This window comes from Mesoplodon bidens (genome assembly GCF_964165515.1).
Source record: "Mesoplodon bidens genome assembly, chromosome: 4".
NCBI lineage: Eukaryota > Metazoa > Chordata > Mammalia > Artiodactyla > Ziphiidae > Mesoplodon > Mesoplodon bidens.
This window is the reverse complement of record NC_138160.1, coordinates 107,093,388-107,112,706: the sequence shown is the minus strand read 5'-3', so window position 1 is coordinate 107,112,706 and position 19,319 is coordinate 107,093,388. Positions and strand designations below refer to the sequence as shown.

The window sequence follows — 19,319 nt, the reverse complement described above, 5'->3', positions numbered from 1 at the left end:
TCCTTGTTACCCCACATCATCTCAGATATTCTCAGAGCCTATTTCCTTTCTAAGCTAGTATAATATAAAGAGTATGCAGTTGACTTATAGCCTTTGAACAAATTGAACCTATAGGCAAAATACAAATGGACAAGGACTTAAACATTATGGGAGAGAGAGAGGGAGAGACTGAAACACTTTATCATTTTATTCTTCTTTCATCAGACCAGTCGCCTCCTGAAGCCATGGGAAATCACAGTGCTTTGGTACCTGGAGAGAGGTGAATGCAGAGGCATATCTGCAATTTTTATTTCTGGTGGGCCTTTCTTCAAGACAACTTTATGATCTTCCCCATGGCAAAGCCTTTCACTGTGATTCAAAAACAGAGAGTCTTCCAAAGGGCCGGCATGGATCCCACAGGCTTCTGCATGCTAAAAGAAAAAAAAATCTGTTGTATATCACACCAAAAATCACTTTATTAGGGACTTTCCTGGTGGCACAGTGGTTAAGAATCCGCCTGCCAATGCAGGGGACACGGGTTCAATCCCTGGTCCAGGAAGATCCCACATGCCGCGGAGCAACTGGACCTGTGCACCACTACTACTGAGCGTGCGCTCTAGAGCCTGTGAGCCACAACTACTGAGCCCGCGTGCCACAACTGCTGAGGCCCGCGCGCTTAGAGCCCGTGCTCTGCAACAAGAGAAGCCACTGCAATGAGAAGCCCGCGCACTGCAGCTAAGAGTGGCCCCCATTCGCTTGCTGCAAATGGAGAGGGCCCTCGTGCGACGATGAGGACCCAACACAGAGAAAAATAAATAAATTAATTAATTTAAAAAAAAACACTTTATCAGATTAAGATGGAAGTTGCCCAATAGTTTTTCTAACTGTTCCTATTGAGAAGGAAGGTCTAGTGGGCAGAGCAATATCCCTTTTTTAAAAGCAGTGCTCTCTCACTGGTGTCTTCCGACCAAGAGGAAGAGCCCGTGGTGTGGGCTGCAGACTATAAACTTGGAGTCAGATCACTGACTTTTAGCTTCACTACTTTTGTGTTCTTGTACAAGTCATTTACCTACCGTGAGACTCAGTTTCCTCAAACATAAAATGGGAATTATTAAAGGATTCTTTGAGTGTTGAATAAAACATTCTATGTGAATGAAAAAACTTTCGCCAACTACTAAGTAAAATAGCTACACAGTATGCAGCTGCTGCTGCACCCTGCTGCTGGATAGATAACAGCTACTTAAGATTATCTTAGTTGTACATCTATTTCTGATTCTTTGATACTACTGAACAGCAGTCTGGCCTGGTCTTGGGGTGCCGCTCCCTCTCTCCTATGCTGTGTTCTCGTTTTTATGTTGTTAAAAGAGCTATATCATCAGGAAAAATGGTAAAAGAAAAGAAAGCATAGCTAGCATTTATTCAGTGCACATTCACTTCATTGTAATTCTCATTTAATTTTCACTTTTACTCTGTAAGGTAGAATAGTCCATACACCAGTCGCTAATTATATTTTTTAAATTGTTAGGAACACTGTCAACTGAATTGGAGAAGTGAAACAACAATGAAAAAATTATGCTGACATAGCTCTAAAGAGTAAGGGCAAGACTAACAGAAATGTTTTGATACATTCAAAACAGTTCTTCATTATTGACTTCAACTCAAAGTTTATACCCTATAGTTCTAGTAAATGAAAAATATAAAGTCAGTACTAATATTGTCACCATGCTAAAGCTACTTAGGACATTGAAAATGACTTGATAAGCCACTAAGTTACATGAAATACAGCCCAATATTAAGATATTAGAAAGTCTTAATAACCATACAAATTTGATGTTTAAGTCTGGTATTTGAATCGTGATTTCCTTAGTTTTATATTTGTTTTCAAAATATCAGATAAAAATACATATAAAATAATCATCTCAAGGCAAATGGCAGCCTCATTTATTACATTGTATTTTATAAGAAAATAATTGAGCCATATTTTTATATTTTGTATATAATATTCATATTTTGTAATATCTCTGTCTTCACAAAGTATATTCTTATTCAACATTAATTGCTTATCCTTTAGAAAGTTGGAAATTAGTTATATAAACACATTTCTTCCTAGGAATCCTAACATGAAATCTCCTCTTATTGTCTGATTCTTACAAAATATTATAATCTCCTTTAAAGAAACAACTTACCTTTTCACAAGTGAACGGTCAATCAATCTGAATTTGGAAAATGTTTTGAAACTATTGACTACTGATTCAGAGCATTGAGTGGGCAAGGAATCTTATCTGTAAATCTAGCCAAACTGTTCCCATAGCTTTCAACCTGAGCGTGCAGTAAAACTGTAAAAATACACGCTCTGTAAAGAACAGACTTGTGGTTGCCAAGGGGGAGGGTGGATGGGGGAGAGCTGGATTGGGAGCTTGGGGTTAGCAGATACAAACTATTATATATAGAATTGATAAACACGGTCCTACCGTATAGCACAGGGAACTATATTCAATATCCTGTGATAAACCACAATGGAAAAGAATATAAAATATACATATATATAACTGAATCACTTTGCTGTACAGCAGAAATTAACACATTGTAAATCAACTATACTTCAATTAAAAAAAAATACATGCTCTGTACTGTAGCTTTAATGTTAATGGCACCTACTTCTTTTTTTCGCGGTACGCGGGCCTCTCACTGTTGTGGCCTCTCCCATTGCGGAGCACAGGCTCCGGACGCGCAGGCTCAGCGGCCATGGCTCACGGGCCCAGCCGCTCCGTGGCATGTGGGATCTTCCCCAACCGGGGCACGAACCCGTGTCCCCTGCATCGGCAGGCGGGCTCTCAACCACTGCGCCACCAGGGAAGCCCTGGTACCTATTTCTGATGAACTTCTTAACAGCTGTGAGTTGCCATTATGTATAGAAAAAGGTAGACACGTATTTATGAAGTCTTTTGGTTTATCTATTTTAAGTTTGTAATTGGGTTATTTGAATAGATATTGCTATTTAACTTTTGTTTGCAAGTTTATGTGAAGGCGCATCAAATAGTTTTTGTCAGAACAGAATGGTGGTTGTCGGGGCCTGGGAGGAGGAAGAAACGAGACAAAGGGTACAAATTTTCAGTTTTAAGAATAAGTTCTAAGGGTCTAATGTTCAGCACAGTGACTATAGTTAATAATACGGTATTATATACTTGAAAGCTGCTGAGGGTAGATCTGAAGCATTCTCACTGCAAGAAAAAAAGAGTCAACAATGTAAAGTGATGAATGTGTTATCTTGATCTTGGTAATCACTCCACAATGTATATCAAAGCATCATGTTGTATACTTTAAAGGTACACAATCTTATTTGTCTATTATTTCTCAGTAAAGCTGAAAAAATGAAAAATAAATTTCAAAGCAGCTTTTGTAGAGTTATATATGTCTATTCACAGATATATTAAATAGTATAGGTTTTTTATTATAAATACCTATAGGAAAATACCTTCAGATTCACATTCCTGAATTCCATGTTCTGTTTCCAAGGCATTACATAACGTCTTGGGATCATCCCTTGCTTTAATGAAAACCGTGGCAAATGAATCTCACCACACCTGAAGATTAGGAAAAAGCAAGAAGAAAGGGTATATTGTGAGCTAAATTCAATTATTTTAGCTTCATTTTACGGAATGGAAGCAGTTGTGTTGTGTCTGTGAGGTTTGGACCCTCGCAGCTGCAGAACACAGCTGTGTCACTGTTTGAGGCTCACCTAGTAGATAACCAACCCATTAAATCCCCGAGTATCACCAAGATCAAGAGTCTGGGCTGGGTATCTGTAGCTCTAACTGCACGCTGTCCTTTACAATTTGCTCATGATGTTCATCTTGGCCTGACTTTAAGGGGGAAGACAGCACACCATGATCTACCTCAAGCCTACTCATTACCTAAAGGAATCACTGGCCACTCACAGAAACCAGTAACTGATTTAGCTTCTGAATTTAGTACGTGCCCTACACTCAGGTCAGACTTGCTTTCTCTGCACACACATTGTTTTGTTCTGGAACATAAAGCTTTCTATATAGATGCCAAGGGGAAGCACAGAATTAGCGTCCTCATCTATGTAGCTCCCAGATTGAAGACGAAGAAACAAAAAACAAACAAAAAAACCCACCCAAAAACCCAGAACCCTTAAGTCCTCACTTAATAGCAGGCTTATATGAATTCTCATCAGAACAGTTGTTGGTGAGTTTAGGTAAGATAAGACAAGTGTCTTTGCCTGAAGCCATCACTGCCAGTAGTGGCAGGAATTCTCATCTAGAACTTCACTAGTCTACTAGTCTAATTATGATGTCATTGCTGCCTCAGATCTATCAATGTTTTGCTAGTTTCATAGCAACCCATAGCAGTTACTTTAGCAGTTAATTAAGTGTGGCACTTAAAGCTATTTTTGGTGTTTTTAATACACCTTGAGTATATCATTATTCTTATCATGAACGTTTAAAAAATAAGGATGCTTGCAGATATATTACAAATTTGACAGATACTAGAAAATATACTGGACTAAAGAATTATTACTCACAAATAATCACTTCAAATTAACACTATTTACCCTTAGCTGATTTTCCTCTTTACATACTGCACGTGGTTGATGTGTCCCATTTGTTTCACCATTACTTAGACACACTTTAAGTTGTAAATCAAACTTGCCTAAACCCAAACCAATCCAACCCATTTTATCTCCTAAGATTTGAGTTATATGGCAGAGTATTTTAGGTAACAAAACTCATTTTAATAAAGAAAGGTTATGAGTGAGGATGAGCACCTAAATTACTAGGCCAGAGACATGGAGGGTTATTACTGCTAATACTCCTAGCCAGAAGGAGGAAAAATGTTAGGCTGAGCAGGAACAATGACTGCAATGTACACTGCCTTGGTGAGAGTATTAACTGAATACATATCTGGCAACAGTCTGGAGAGAACTTCCTAGATCTGGATAGTCAGAAAGGTTTAGAGAAGAGTAATGTTAATACACAAAACTTTACAGAACCTTAAAAACTGAAGCACTGGTTTCTATATATAACATTAGGATGTACTACGATCCAGAAATCTGGTTTGCAAATGTTAAGGAAATAACAATTGAAAACAATCCGGGAAGGGGGGAATGAGGGAGGAGCAATCCACTGAAGATGAAGTAGCCTGAGGCATTAATGTCCCTCAAAAACTGTAACTTTCACTAGAAAAATTAGCAATATTTACATGAGTAAGTGGCATTTAAATTTCTGAATGTTGATTATCTTTCCTGATATACTATACCTTTAAAATCACCTTACATAAAATAATCTCAGGGACTGTGGTGATCATTTTACAAGGCATAAAAATACTGAATCACTATGTTGTATATCTGAAACTACTGTAATATTGTAAATCAATTATACTTCAATTTAAAAAAATTCTTTAAATAAATAAATAAATGGTTAAAAAACCTCAGGGACAATGTTTAAATACTTACCTATTTAAAATGTTTCTTTCCTAGGTTATAGCAATTTTATGAAAGAACATTTGAGATTAAAAAATAAAATCACTTGAAACTCATTAAGGACTGCCAGAACTCCAATTTTATTTTTGTATTCTTTATGAATAAAAAGTAACCAATTACCATTTCCTTTTCTTTCCTTGCTTACTTAGCTCCAACTTCAATGATCATGTATTTCAGAAACTACTGAAAGACTTCAAGTACACTGCTGCAAAGAATAGTTAATAATTGCTCCCTACATATTTTTGCTTGATCTATTTTGTAAACTGTAGTCAACTCCTGGAACATCTTAAGTAAACTAACTTTATTTCCTTAAATAAAAATGAATAATTTTAAACATCATGCAGATGAAACATTTTTAATACCTAACTTCCTTAACATAAGGTAAAACAGTCTTAGGCAGGCCGTCACTGGGAATTTTTTAAATGTCATGGTAATTATGCAGGTATGGATCATATTCAGTATTTAATATATGACCAACGTAACTAATAAGAGGTCAAAAACAAAGTTAAAGTTAAGAACAGATACTTCTTCGTAAAGCTTCTGATGTTTATTTACTTCTGGACAAACAAGTGGGAAGAGCCACTAGTATAAACCTATTTTTAGTCTCTATTATTAAAACTGCTTAAGAGTTCTTAGAACACAGAAAACCTAGATTTGAACGCATTTGTAATAGCTTAACAATTTATGTCTTAGGATCTTTTAATGGAATGTTTGAAACCAATCATGATTCACTGCAAAGATAAATCAGAAAAAGAAAAACTTTTGAATGGCATGTTATAATGACCTGGACAAAACTGATTATCAACTAGTAATGATTAGCACATGCAATAGATTGAGAAATTAAATCCTCTGCTATATACTTTTAAGTATTTTGTCAGACATGAGAAAGTTTTAAATGTTCTTATTGCATTCATCTCCCACATATTCAATTTTATTTAAAACAAGACAACAGTTCTCTCCAGATTTTTGGGTTTATCAGTGCAAAGTAAAATAAAGCAATCTCAGTAGAAATGGTTTATTACAATGTTATCTTAGAAAGGCTTATTTCTCAAAATTCCTAAAAGATGTCCAAATCATGAGAATGATCAACCTCAATGGCTTCCTCTGCATCCAACTTTGTTTCTCCGTGTCCTTCCTGTGATTCATCAAGAGAGGCCAGAGCCTCATTTGTGTCACTTGCAAAAGTCTCTCGTGATGTATCATCATCTTCTAGAAAATTTAGGCTTTTAATAGCTTGTTTCATCTTTTTTCCCAACACTTGTGTTCTTCTCTTCCTAGCAGCTTTTTTATTTTCATATTCCTTTTGATTTTCAATGTAGAAAATGTCCTACAATAAAGGAACAACTTTAGTAAACAAGAACTACCATTTATTGAAAGCCTGTTATATGGTAGACTCTTTACATTATCTCCATTTTCCACACAAAAAAATATTAGATTCATAATTGAACACAGAGTCCAAGATATTTAATAAATCCTCATTGCAAGTTGAGAAGATGAAGCTATGATTCAAACTCAGCCTAGTGTTAGGTCTAGGGTCCATGCTTATTCAACATATACATCAATCTATAAAGGTTTTCTAAATAGAAATATACAGTAGGAAAATCATATTGTTTAGGATTTAAATAAAATATAATTTATCACAACAAAACAGAAGTCTTTGGTATAATAATTTACTAACTCTAAAATGTCATCATAACCACATGTTATATGCTAAGAAACTGGCCAGGCCCGAACTGTGACTAAGTATGATCATGTAACCTACACAACGCAAGAAAAATTCCAGCCCTTAAACACTGCTGTAATTAACATGTGAGACTGTAAGTCTCTGCCAAAAACTTTTATCACAAGGCATAAAAATGATATAGTCAGCACTTGGATTCCAGGGTGCCAGAAAAAGGATTTTATAGCATGAAAATATGAGAATCTTCTAGTACAGGGTTTTCCAAGTATGGCACTACTAAAACTGCAAGCCAAGGAATTCTTTGTGTAGCAGTCTGCTGTGTGCATTGCAGGATGTTCAGCAGCCTACCTGGCCTCTACCCACTAGCACACCCACCCCACCGCCAAACGGTGACAACCAAAAATACCTCTAGACATTGCCAAATATCCTCTGAGAGGCAAAACTGCCAGTGAATGAGAACGGTTCAAGTAGAAAATACATTTCCATTAAAACACTACATGGAAAAACAAAATAACTTCTGGGAACCTTGATACAGATAGAGAAATATAATTTTAGAGGGTACAAAAAAAAAAGGTCAGGGATCTAAAGAGAAGGCAAAAATGATGATGCTAATATAAAAAAGATTCGAAGATTTCAAAGAGAAGCTAGTACAGGCAGGACACACTTTTGACATCCTATTATATTCTAGGAAGTGACTCTTAAAAGCTGTAGCCAAGCCAGTTCCTATTACATTCTTAAAGTGCATAAAATGCAAATCCCTTCTTGTTTATAAAAAACAATATGGAGGATGGTGAGATAAAGGGGGCCCTCTGCTTCGCTAAATAGTAAAAGCAGCACACAGAATTAGCAGAGGAAGAAGTAAGGAACCCTGAAATGAATGCAATAAGGGAAAGCTTCAGAATATGAGAGCTTTGATGAAGAGAAGGAGTAAAAGTATTTGCTAAAGAAATGAGGACGGGGGTGGAGAAGGAGGGAACATATGTGAGAAAAAAGTGCAGGAAGGACAAAAAGGGTGAATTCAGAGGAAAATGAGGCCAGCTACCAATTCCTGAATGAGCACTTTTATGTGCCAGGCATTACGCTGAGAACTTTACACAGGTGTGAACTCTTTTCATTCACACAAGAACCCTGTGAGGTGGGGATTATACTTGTTTTCAGATGAGGAAAGTGAGGCTCAAGATTAGAGCCAACAGGTAAAGGTATAAAGTCTAAACTCATAAATGATTTCTTCAAATCCATATTCTTAAACCTTAAACCTTCACAAGAGTGTGATAATTCACAATTGTTTCAAGAGTCCACTTACCTTCAAGTGGAGCAATAGTAGAAGTATTTTCATTTTATATGGAAGCACATCCAAACATCTTGATAAAAAACAGTTCTAACTAGTACAATGCTCGGCAGCACGAAATAAAATTATGAAGTTCCCCCTTTCCCTCCAAATATGGCAATCCTTATTAAAAAGGAATGTCATTCTCATGGGTTACGAATTTAAACAGAACTGGGATGACCCAAAGAAATGTCTTTGTAGCATATTATTAATGTTGTTACAATAAATGCAGACAACAGATAATCTGAGAGCAACTTATTTTCTCCCATCCATCTCTCTGTATAATTAACTCTGCAAGTTAAGAACCTGAAGTGCATACTATTTTTGGAGGGAGAACGTTATAGGTGGACTTAATCAACTTTTTTTTTTCTTTTAAACATAGTCAATTTTATTCTCCTTAAACCACAAAATAGAGTCTTTGGTTGTAAAAACACCACTAGCTACAGTCTTGCCAGGAGGTCCCGGCTGAGGAGGGGGCAGTTAGCTGGCAGCCAGAACTCCTGACGGGGGGACCTCTTTAAAATTCTGACAGCCAGCTGGCAGGGCCCCCACACCAAGTCGGGGGAAGCACCCCGACCCTCTAGGAGGGCACCGGGCCAGGCCCTGGCACCGCAGCCGCACGGCACAGTGGCTGCTGCACAGTGCCACCTCCTCAGGGTCCGCGGCGCCGGGAGAGGGCCTGCCCAGAAGCACCACGGCCACCTCTCCATCCTCCTCCAGAAGACCGGGGCTCAGAGATGGTTCCGAGGACCTCAGCTCCTCAGCAAAATCTGGGGACAAGCGTCCCGGAGAGGTGCTGGTCTGGGGGCCGAGGTCTTACCAGGGGGTCGGTGACGGGGTGGGCATGGGTAAGGGGGCCTTGGCCAGGCACCCCAGGGGCCCCCGCTTCACAAATTAACTTCTAACTATTCTTACTTTTTCTTTCTTCACAAACTTTGTATTCTCTAAAACTAATTATAAGGCCACATACTGAAACAAAATCAAATGAGAAAAAGTTGAAAACAAGCCCACTCAGTTCAGTTCTGGCTTCCTAGTTCTACAGACTGTGATTGTTAGCAATATAGTGACTAAAAGAATAATTATAACACCATTATTTGGATGGCACATGAAATTACCTATAATAAAATCATATCTGTCTTAGGCTTTTCCCTCTAGTAACAAAGATAGTCAATCCATGCACATACAGAAAATTTGGCAAAAAAAACCCCAGAAAAATCTTAAAAGACAAAACATTTATAACCCCTCACAACAGACCAAATCATTGGTAACATTTTGGTGTTTTAACTGCCAGTCTATTGTCCCATGCCTCTTGTTCTTTATAAACTTGTACTTTGTCGTTTTAAAAAATTCAATTATTATTGCATTTTCTAATTTTCTTAAAATTGCTTCACAAAAATAGAGGCTACAGGATAGTTGTTTTAAGAATGTCCCTATTAGTCAACATTCCCCTATTATTAGATATTACAAACGTTTCTACTGTTTATTATAATGTAATGTTTCTGGTTGTTTAAGATAAAAATCTACTAACATTAAATCCCCTTCTCCACAATGAGTTAGAAGAAATGAATTTCAAAGATAGGTGATTCAGTGAAAACAGCCTGGGTTTGAAGTCAGAGTCCTTCCTGTGTGATCTCAGACCTATCCCTTTTATTGCTCTGCATTTGCATATCAGGGTAATACCCAATGATAGTGCCAGGCTGACGGTGAATAAATGTTATTTTCTTCTCTCCCGCTTCTGGAAACTGTCCAAGTTTAGTTGACAAACAGCTTTTCTAGACATCATTTTATTTAACCCTTTTATAGCAATATTAAATAGGCAGAGCACATATTAAAGTCCTCACTTTACAGATGAGAAAATCAAGGCTGAGGGAGAGTAAGCAATCTGCTCATAGTCATATAATCACTAAATGGCAAAATTAAGATTAAAACCTAGATTTTAAATCTTACGAGAATTCTTTTCATCACATCATGCTATATCTTTGAAAAGAGTGACATTTTGCTATCAAACAAAGACCCAAGAAGAATGTTCCTTCTAAGTACACACTCTGATCAGGGGTTATATTGGGGGAGGAGGGAGAACATCATTAAGGTATAAGCTCTGTTCTACCACTCAAAAGTTTTGTGTTCCCAAGGACATTCACATTGTTACAAATTTATTATCAAAATAATTGTTCCAATGAGAAAAAAAGTAGTTACAGAGTAGAGATTTCAAATGTGCAACAACAGTAACAGTTCCTGTAGGAATTCCAGTAACAGATTTTTAAAAAAATGACTAAAAGTGAATAGCCAGAAAAAAGAAAAAAAACATTAAGCAGATGCAAAATATGCTCACATGTAGCATCAGCTCAAGAGAAAAGGTTTTTATTTTTCTGTCATCATCAGCATTACATTAGTATGGCTAAAGCACATTCCTATGACCTTTATCCCCCACTGTTATAATAAAGAGAATACAAAATTTCTCAAATATTGTAGCTGTGTTGCATGTGTACCATCTCCTTCCTATGCAAGAAGACAGTTCTCAATTTTGATCACATGTGCTAAATGCGAGTCATGTTCCTTAATTAATAAATTAAAAGGTAACTAAATTCTGAGCTGTGAAAAACCCTCAGTGTATAAGATTTCCCATATGACATTCTGGTAATACAAAAATGATACTAAAATGCCCGGCTTCCAGTTTGTAAGAAATATAGGAGATAGAGGAATGAACAAAACAAATGTGTAAGCAGACAACAGAATGTGGTATATTCTGTAAGAGAGCCATACTGGACTCATCAAAAGGTCTAAATCATGGAGAAAAATGTAGGATTAAACAGATCAAAAGAGATGTTAACAAATGGGATGTGGAAATCTAGACAGGATCCTGATTTGGGGAGGAAAAAAGCTAGAAAATACATTCTTGGGACAATTCAGGAAATTGGAATAAGGGCTAGATAGATACTGGGATGATGCTATGAAACTGTTCTCATTTTTCTTAGGTGTGGCTGTGTAGGATATTGTCATTATTGGGAGATGCTTGTTGAAATAATTAGGGCTAAATGTCATGATGTTTGCTCCTTATTTCCTAACGGTACAGAAAAAAAAATTATATAGGTAAAGTAAGAATGTCAAAATGTTAACCACCCCTGAACCTAGGTGAAGGATATATGGGTATTCATCCTGTTGTTTTTTCATCTATTCCACGTTTGAAATTTTTCATTAATAAAAAGTTGTAGGAGTAGAAAAAAATAATTACATGCTAAGAGACCAGGAAAAATTGCCATAAAAGAAATCTTGACCTTGGCTCTGAAAGGGAAGAAAATGAGGAGGCAGAGCTTTACCAAAGGCACAAGGTTTACTTGAAAAGAGACAATGAAAAATTGGTCAGTACAAGGCAGAGCAGGTAACAGAGATCAGTAGAAAATGAAGCTAGAGGCTGAGTGGGAGTTAAATTATGATGGATCTTAAAAGGCAAGGACATTATTGTTTCTACCTTGATTTGTTCCTCACTGATACTAGGAGTGTTCTTCAGGAGATTCAGGAAAACTCCACCTGGTGTTCTTCTTCGACTACCATTCTACAAAAAGGAACAGAAAAATTATCCTGTGAAGACTCTTCCAGTGAATGGTCAAAGCAACTTTTAGAGACATTCCTAAGGAGATATTAAGGTCTACAGCACCACTCCAGTTTAACTGCAGTGTCCTTCTCTCCTCTCCAGACTTCCATTTGCTCTATTTCTTTTCCCACGGCATGTATCACTTCCTAGCATACTTGAAGATACTACACTTATTCTTTACAGACTGTTTCCCTCCCACCCCCTACTACAACATAAGCTTCCTGTGTCTAGAACAGTGCCTGGCACACAGCAATAAAGAACTGTACAAGGAAAGAATGCATGTACCAAAAGAAAGTGAATTTGGACTTGTATCTTCCCAACATTCAGTAGATTTCCATTAGCTCACTGGTTTTATTACTACGGTATTAAAATTTTGATATAGGGAATTCTCTGGCAGTCCAGTAGTTAGGACTTGGTGGTTTCACTGCAGGGGGCCTGGATTTGATCCCTGGTTGGCGAACTAGTATTCCACAAGCTGTGTGGCACAGCAAGAAATTAAAAAAAAATTTTTTTAAGTAAAATATTGATATAACCTATAACTTCATGCTCAACTGAATGAAAATCTAGGTACCTTAAACAGTGACACAAACAGGGATGCCAGTACATTCATGATTATTATAATCTGTTTTCTTGTTAACTTTTGGAACCTATGTTCACAGGCTGTTTCCTCACCCAGTGCTATCACTTCTAACTGGCTTCTTTTCTCTCCATTTCCACAGCATAATAATATTGATTTAGTCTCTTGCGATGTTATTATTCAAATTCATGAGGAACAAATAAGAAGGAAGCCATTCAATCTTCATCCTCACCCTGTGCAGAAAGCTCAATTAAATGAGATCTGCAAAACCATTCATTCTATGGGATAAACTGCTACTGCTGTGATCTGGCCCCAACCAGAGAAGTGCTCTTTATGCCATTCTGGAGCAATGAAGTATTTTTTAACTGTTTTTTCATTTTTGCTTCCTCAACCCCAGAAGCCCCTTTAGACATTTTGTTTCCTATTCACTCCTACCACCCATGAAATTTTAATACTCACAGATATACTTTATATTTATCTGTGCTTTTTACATAACAAGATTTTTGGTTTTTTTACCCCCAAGAACCAGTTTCCAAGAATGCATGAATTAAATGAACCAAAAGTAACATTTCTTTTTTTTTAAAAAAATAAATTATTTATTTATTTATGGCTGCATTGGGTCTTCGTTGCTGCGCGCGGGCTTTCTCTAGTTGTGGCGAGCAGAGGCTACTCTTTGTGGTGGTGAGCAGGCTTCTCATTGCGGTGGCTTCTCTTGTTGCAGAGCACGGGCTCTAGGGCACGTGGGCTTCAGTAGTTGTGGCACACGGGCTTAGTTGCTCTGAAGCATGTGGGATCTTCCCGGACCAGGGCTTGAATCTGTGTCCCCTGCATTAGCAGGCAGATTCTTAACCACTGCGCCACCAGGGAAGCCCTGAATTTTTAAATTATTAATGAAGGTTTTTAAAAGTCTGAAACACACTGTAATAATTTATAAATAAGAGAACCAACAATCAGAGACAAGGGCATTTTATTAAAAAATCACATGAAATAATACAAAACCAGAAAGAATGAAGCAGTTAGTCTTACCATTATAAAAAGGCCACCATTTTGTTCAACTTCAGCAGTTTCCATCAGAAGTTCAATTGCCTTTTTGTTCCCAATTATCCTCACTACTCGGGCTATCAAATCTTTCTTTGGTTCCTGCAACCTGATGAGGAACAAATGAAGTAATATTAAACTTTTTATTTGTTGCATAAAGTTGAGGAAATCTACCTTAGTCTCCAATTTAGTTCCTAGCTAGAAGTAGCTTCTCATTCTAATAACATTTGCTTTCCAAAATCCCCAATATTTAACCTTGGAATCACTGACATGGAAACATTCCTATCTTGGGTCACGCAAGGAGATCGTAACCTCCGGGTTCCACCTCAAGTCTCATAACTGGCATCTTCACTTTGCCTTATTGGATTATGGCATATTTCAAAAGAAACATGCACACATAGCAAGGGGAATCCAAGCCTAAAAGCAAAAGAAGATACAACCAGTCTACTCTCATCAAAACAAATAGCAAACATATACCATGCTTTCTAAAAGTTAGCTCTCCTAATTCTAGAGATGTCTAAGAGCTTTAAAATGGATTGGATTTTTCCCTCATGGGCTCCCTGCCTCAGAACAAGGAAAGAGCTAATATTTACCAAAGGCTTATTATGGGATAAGCACAATCCTAAGAACTATATATGCATTATATCTCAGTTAATTCTCTCAACAACCTTATGAAGCAGATATTATTATTTTCATTTTACCACTGAGAGGTAAAAACACAGGGAGCCTAAGTAGGTAGCACTTCTGATATCAGAGCCCATACTCCATAGAGATGAAGGAGCATTAATATTACAGAAGCCTTACCAGTTCCCTAACCAGCCATGGCTTCTTTTGTTTCTTCTCTGTTGTGGAAAGAGCAGTAGACTAGGAACAAAGCGGCTAGACTTTAGTTCCAGGTCTGACACTTATTAAATTTGTGACTATGAGCAAGCCACACAACTACTGGGCCTCAGTTTCCTATTTGTAAAGTAAAGGCTTTGGTTTACAAAATCTCTAAGTTCCTTTCCAGCACTCAAATTCCAAACTCCCTCAGTATTTAAAAAAAATCCAGTATGAGTATTGACAGGCTTGCCTGGAAAGTAAATACTTGTTTTCCTACTAGCTATATTACTCTTGAACCTTACCTGTTTTCAGATTTGTGACACTGTTCACTAGTGATTTAGAGCTAATAAAAAAGTAAACAAAATTTCAACTTTTTATTTATTTATTGACCTCACCGGGCGGCTTGCAGGATCTTAGTTCGCCGACCAGGGATCAAACCCGGGCCCGTGGCAATGAAAGTGCCAAGTCCTAGCCACTGTACTGCCATGGAATTCCCAAAATTTTAACTTTTAGTATTTCTTGTTTAAAATGCATGAAATGTAAATTTACCATACATTAAGCAACTCTACTCCTATTTATCCAAAAGAAATGAAAATCTGTGTCCAAAAATGTGTACGTGAAAGTTCATAACAGCATTATTCATAATTTCCCAAAAGGGTAACAGCCAATATGGATGTGTGCGTGCACATGCGTGTGCGTGTAAATAAATAAACTGTTGATTCCTGCTACAACATGGACGAATCTGAAAAACACTGCAGTAAGTGAAAATAGCCAGGCACAAGAGACCACATATTGTGATTCCATTAACATGAAATTTCCAAAAATGCAAATTGATAGCAACAGAAAGTAGATTAGCAGTTACGTGGGAACAGGAACAGGAACTAACTTTAAATGCGCACATGGTATGAGGGATCTTATAGGGTGATGGAAATGTTTTTAAAGTGCTTTATGGTAATCGTTGTACAATTGATAAACTTACTAAAAAAATCAACACTTGAAATGGATGAATTTTACCACATGTATACCATGCCTCAATAAAATTGTAAAAAAAAAAAAAAATCATGAATGCTTGAAAGCACTCCAAATAACCTACGTGATTTAAAAGGATATGTTTTTACCTAAGAGTTCTATAGCACTAAATGGAAAAAGTTGCTCAAAAGTTCATAAAAATCTGCAAAATTATTCTATCAGGTCTGCCCAAATTTAAGAACACCCAGCCATATTCATATAACCACATAAGCCTAGAGTTCATGCCTTGAATTTAAAAATTTCAAAAAGGAACACCATCGTCAGTGTATTTGGAATCTGTGTTATTTCTCATAAATGGAAGATAGTTGGTCAAGTGCTCACTTGCAGACAAATTTAAATGCTCACCTGAAAGAAATTTCATCAGCCACTTTCTCTTGAGAATCGTCCTCTGTGATCTCATATCGGCCTTTATAATTCATTTCTAGTCTGTCTCCTAGTCTGTCTTTGACAGGTCGTTTCCTTTTGAGATGACCTTGCCCATTTTCCTCCTCCTTTGTTCCCATTTTTTTGCCACCATGCATATATTCATCTAGCTCTTTGTCTAATTCTTTTGTATTCTCTTGGGATTCCCTCTTAAGTTTCTTAGCAAGCAAATAATTGTACGTCTCGGATTGTCTGCTTCTGTCAATAGTGCCCTCCATTCCCAAGATACCAAGTTCAGTGGCCACTGCATCTTGACTCTGTTCCTGCAGCACAGCACCCCATATGTTGTTAACCTTCTTCCCTCCAGCAACAGGCGGTTTCTGGCTGCTCTGGCCAAACTGAAAAGGCTCCGGTTTGGGAGGAGTGTTAAAACATTTTTGTCGTTTGCGCTTCCAGAGAGAGCTATCATCATCTGAATCCGAAAAACTCTCCTCACTTGAATCCACACTTTTAACAGTCCGATAATGTGATACCGGAGCACACACTGTTGCAGTACTCTGGAAGGGCCTCACTGCACAGTCCCCACCTAGTGCTTTCTGCAAGTGAAAGAAAATACAATCAATTCCATAAAACACATTAACTCCACACACCATGTGCTTTTTTTTTTTTTTTTTTTTTTGCGGTACGCGGGCCTCTCCCTGTTGTGGCCTCTCCCGTTGCAGAGCACAGGCTCCGGACGCACAGGCTCAGCGGCCATGGCTCACGGACCCAGCGGCTCCGCGGCATGTGGGATCTTCCCGGACCGGGGCACAAACCCGTGTCCCCTGCATCGGCAGGCGGACTCTCAACCACGGCACCATCAGGGAAGCCCCACCATGTGCTTTTTTTTTTTGCAGTACCCAGGCCTCTCACTGTTGTGGCCTCTCCCGTTGCGGAGCACAGGCTCCGGATGCGCAGGCTCAGCAGCCATGGCTCACGGGCCCAGCCGCTCCGTGGCATATGGGATCTTCCCGGACCGGGGCACGAACCCGTTTCCCCTGCATCGGCAGGCGGACTCTCAACCACTGCGCCACCAGGGAAGCCCCCACCATGTGCTTTTTAAAAAATTATTTAGGGATTCAGCTGGACCATTCTGAAGGAGAAATGATCTTCAAAGATCTCTGAAACCAACTGAGGCCCTGCATTTCTAAAGGTCTACATGGAATTTCCTTTTTTTTTGGCCGCGCCGTGCGTCTTACAGGATCCCTGCTCCCTGACCAGGGATCAAACCCGGGCGGGCAGTGAAAGTGCCAAATTCTAACCACTAGACCACCAGGGAACTCCCTGGAATTTCCATTTTAAAAGCCACAAATTCATATTTCTATATAGCTAATGCAGCACTTAGTTCTAAGACCCCTTTTAAAAAATTACCAAAGCTTTTAATTCTCACCTTTAGAAGATTTTCAATCTTTTCTGTTGTCAGAATGTTTGAAAATGACATACACGGTAATTGTTACTAGCAGTTAAAACAGAACTTGTTTTCTTCCTTTCCAAAGATGCCTGCCATGCATTTGATTACATCAACTGCCTTTATATGGTTTTGTGACTATATTCCTTTTAGACTAGACAGTAAACTCCTATGTGTAAAAATCTCCGACAAATTACTTTTAAAACTGCAGAGTCCGTGGCATTAAGTTTACCAAGTCATGGGTCAATCTATGTAAAACAAACTGAAAGAGACTGAAAAACAAAATATTTTGGTACCGATTTCCTAAGAAATTTCTATGCAAAAGGAACCACCTTTGCTTTTTCAACTCAACATTAAACAAAGTATTTCTTAAGTTCCTAATATGTGCTAGAAATGGGGGTGGGGTATTTTAAGTCTAGAAAGTAGGTCTTGCTATTTTGAAATAATAATGGCACTAACACTTGTCAGCCATTACTCAGGCTCCACTGAATCCTTACAGCCACCCTATTACTGTCGTACTATTATAACATTCCTATTCTAAGATGGGGGCACCAGGCTAGATGCCCTGTCACAGGTCACACAGTGGCGGCGCCAGGATTCGAACGCGGGTAGACCGGCACTAAAGTCTTCTCAAAAGAGCTTGCTACTTAGTAGGGCGGCCAAGAAACCTGGGAAGCTAACACAAAACCCAGTGCCACATTATGGCATGACGAAGCTAGGTTCCAGGGGAATATGGAAGACCAGGCCTCTGAGCAAGTGATGAACTTCATCCCTGGTACTCACTCCCTTTCTGCTCAGCGTGCACATGAGCGCCACAGGCTGTTTGTGGGCCGAGGTCCCCAGGTTCTACATTTTCGGCAAACAAATGCCCTTCCGGGACAACCTAGCGTCGCCGAAGTGGGGAAGCCCGTAGGTTTAGAAAACGAGGAGCGGAGCACTGGAGGCGGGGAAGGGACAGCCGCAAGCCCGCCGCCGGAGGCAGCCCGCCTCGCGCGCTCCGCTTCGCAGCGAGACGCCGGGCTAGGTTCGTACGGCCTCCTATCCCCGCAACCTCCCTCGCTCCGCGCGCCGGGCCGCGGAACGCCCGCCCGCCCCTCACCCTCCCCGCCGCACCGGCTCGCGCGCCGGGCCCGGGGACGCCCACCCCTCATTGCAGCCCGGGCTCCGCGCTCCGCGCTCCCGGCCCAGAGTCACCGGCCCCCCCTCCGCACTCACCGGCACCTGCAGCGGCCTGTCGCTGGGTGCCACCGTCATGTCGGAATCCGAGTCAGAAAGCTGCCCATCTTCCATGTCGCCTGCCTCCTGCGCCATCTTCCCGCGGCGCGGTGCAGCGGGCCGAGAGGGCACTTCCGGCGGGGCGGCGGGCTGGTTTGGCTGGCTGTGACTGGTGGGGCGCCCCCGCGAGGGGGCTGCTCCCGCCCCGGCGGCCGGTGGAACCAGACGCCTGGGTCGAGGCTCGCAGATGTTGCGTCATCATTGCAACCCGCTCGCTTAACGCTACTCTGGGAGAATGAGTCCTCTGCTGCCCCAGCACTCTGGCGCGTTCCCTACCGACATGTTTCCGGCAAACCTAAAGATGCGCACGGATGGCAGCCATGAGGGATTCCTCCCTCGGCCTCACAACCCTCGCCTGGATGCTCTGGGCAGGCCTTTCTGCTTCCATTCTGCTCCTCTGCGATCCACCCTGCATGTAGCTTCCCGGGGAGCCTTCCAGACGGGACGTGAGGTCACCGCCCTGCTCAGACTTTCCAGGGCTTTCCTCCGCACGATAAGGCTTGAGTTCTCAGCACTGCCAGCAGGGCTGCGGGTGTGTGCCTGTCTGGTGTCCCCCTCCGGCTCTCCAGCCACGCTGGCGCTGCTCACGTTGTTCCTCAGGCACCCTTTGTCCTTTCCCGGCCCAAGGGCTTTGCAGTTGCTGTTCCCTCTTCTTGGCAGACTCTCCAACACCCCCGACACCC

General features: G+C 39.9%; 2 protein-coding genes across 2 annotated transcripts; both read right to left on the bottom strand.

Annotated features, from left to right (window-relative positions):
- Positions 1 to 200: 200 nt before the first annotated feature.
- On the bottom strand, positions 201 to 4,399 carry SPMIP10 (sperm microtubule inner protein 10; the record flags this gene model as incomplete). Its single annotated transcript, XM_081231783.1, has 3 exons — positions 4,150 to 4,399; positions 3,455 to 3,563; positions 201 to 410 (listed from the first exon to the last, which is right to left on the bottom strand). The coding sequence occupies exons 1-3, from the start codon at positions 4,233 to 4,235 to the stop codon at positions 201 to 203; spliced, it is 405 nt and encodes a 134-aa protein (XP_081087909.1). The 5' UTR covers positions 4,236 to 4,399.
- Positions 4,400 to 5,529: 1,130 nt separating this feature from the next.
- On the bottom strand, positions 5,530 to 19,123 carry PHAX (phosphorylated adaptor for RNA export). The gene is made up of 5 exons (XM_081231864.1): positions 18,577 to 19,123; positions 15,897 to 16,510; positions 13,689 to 13,809; positions 11,963 to 12,046; positions 5,530 to 6,812 (listed from the first exon to the last, which is right to left on the bottom strand). The coding sequence occupies exons 1-5, from the start codon at positions 18,670 to 18,672 to the stop codon at positions 6,543 to 6,545; spliced, it is 1,185 nt and encodes a 394-aa protein (XP_081087990.1). The 5' UTR covers positions 18,673 to 19,123; the 3' UTR covers positions 5,530 to 6,542.
- Positions 19,124 to 19,319: the final 196 nt, after the last annotated feature.

Coding starts and splice junctions, on each gene's coding strand:
- PHAX (XM_081231864.1), bottom strand. CDS start 18,672: ATGGCGCAGGAGGCAGGCGACATGGAAGATGGGCAGCTTTCTGACTCG. Junction 16,511..18,576: donor ACAGGCCGCTGCAGGTGCCG/GTGAGTGCGGAG, acceptor TTTCACTTGCAG/AAAGCACTAGGTGGGGACTG. Junction 12,047..13,688: donor ATGGTGGCCTTTTTATAATG/GTAAGACTAACT, acceptor TCCTTTTTGTAG/AATGGTAGTCGAAGAAGAAC.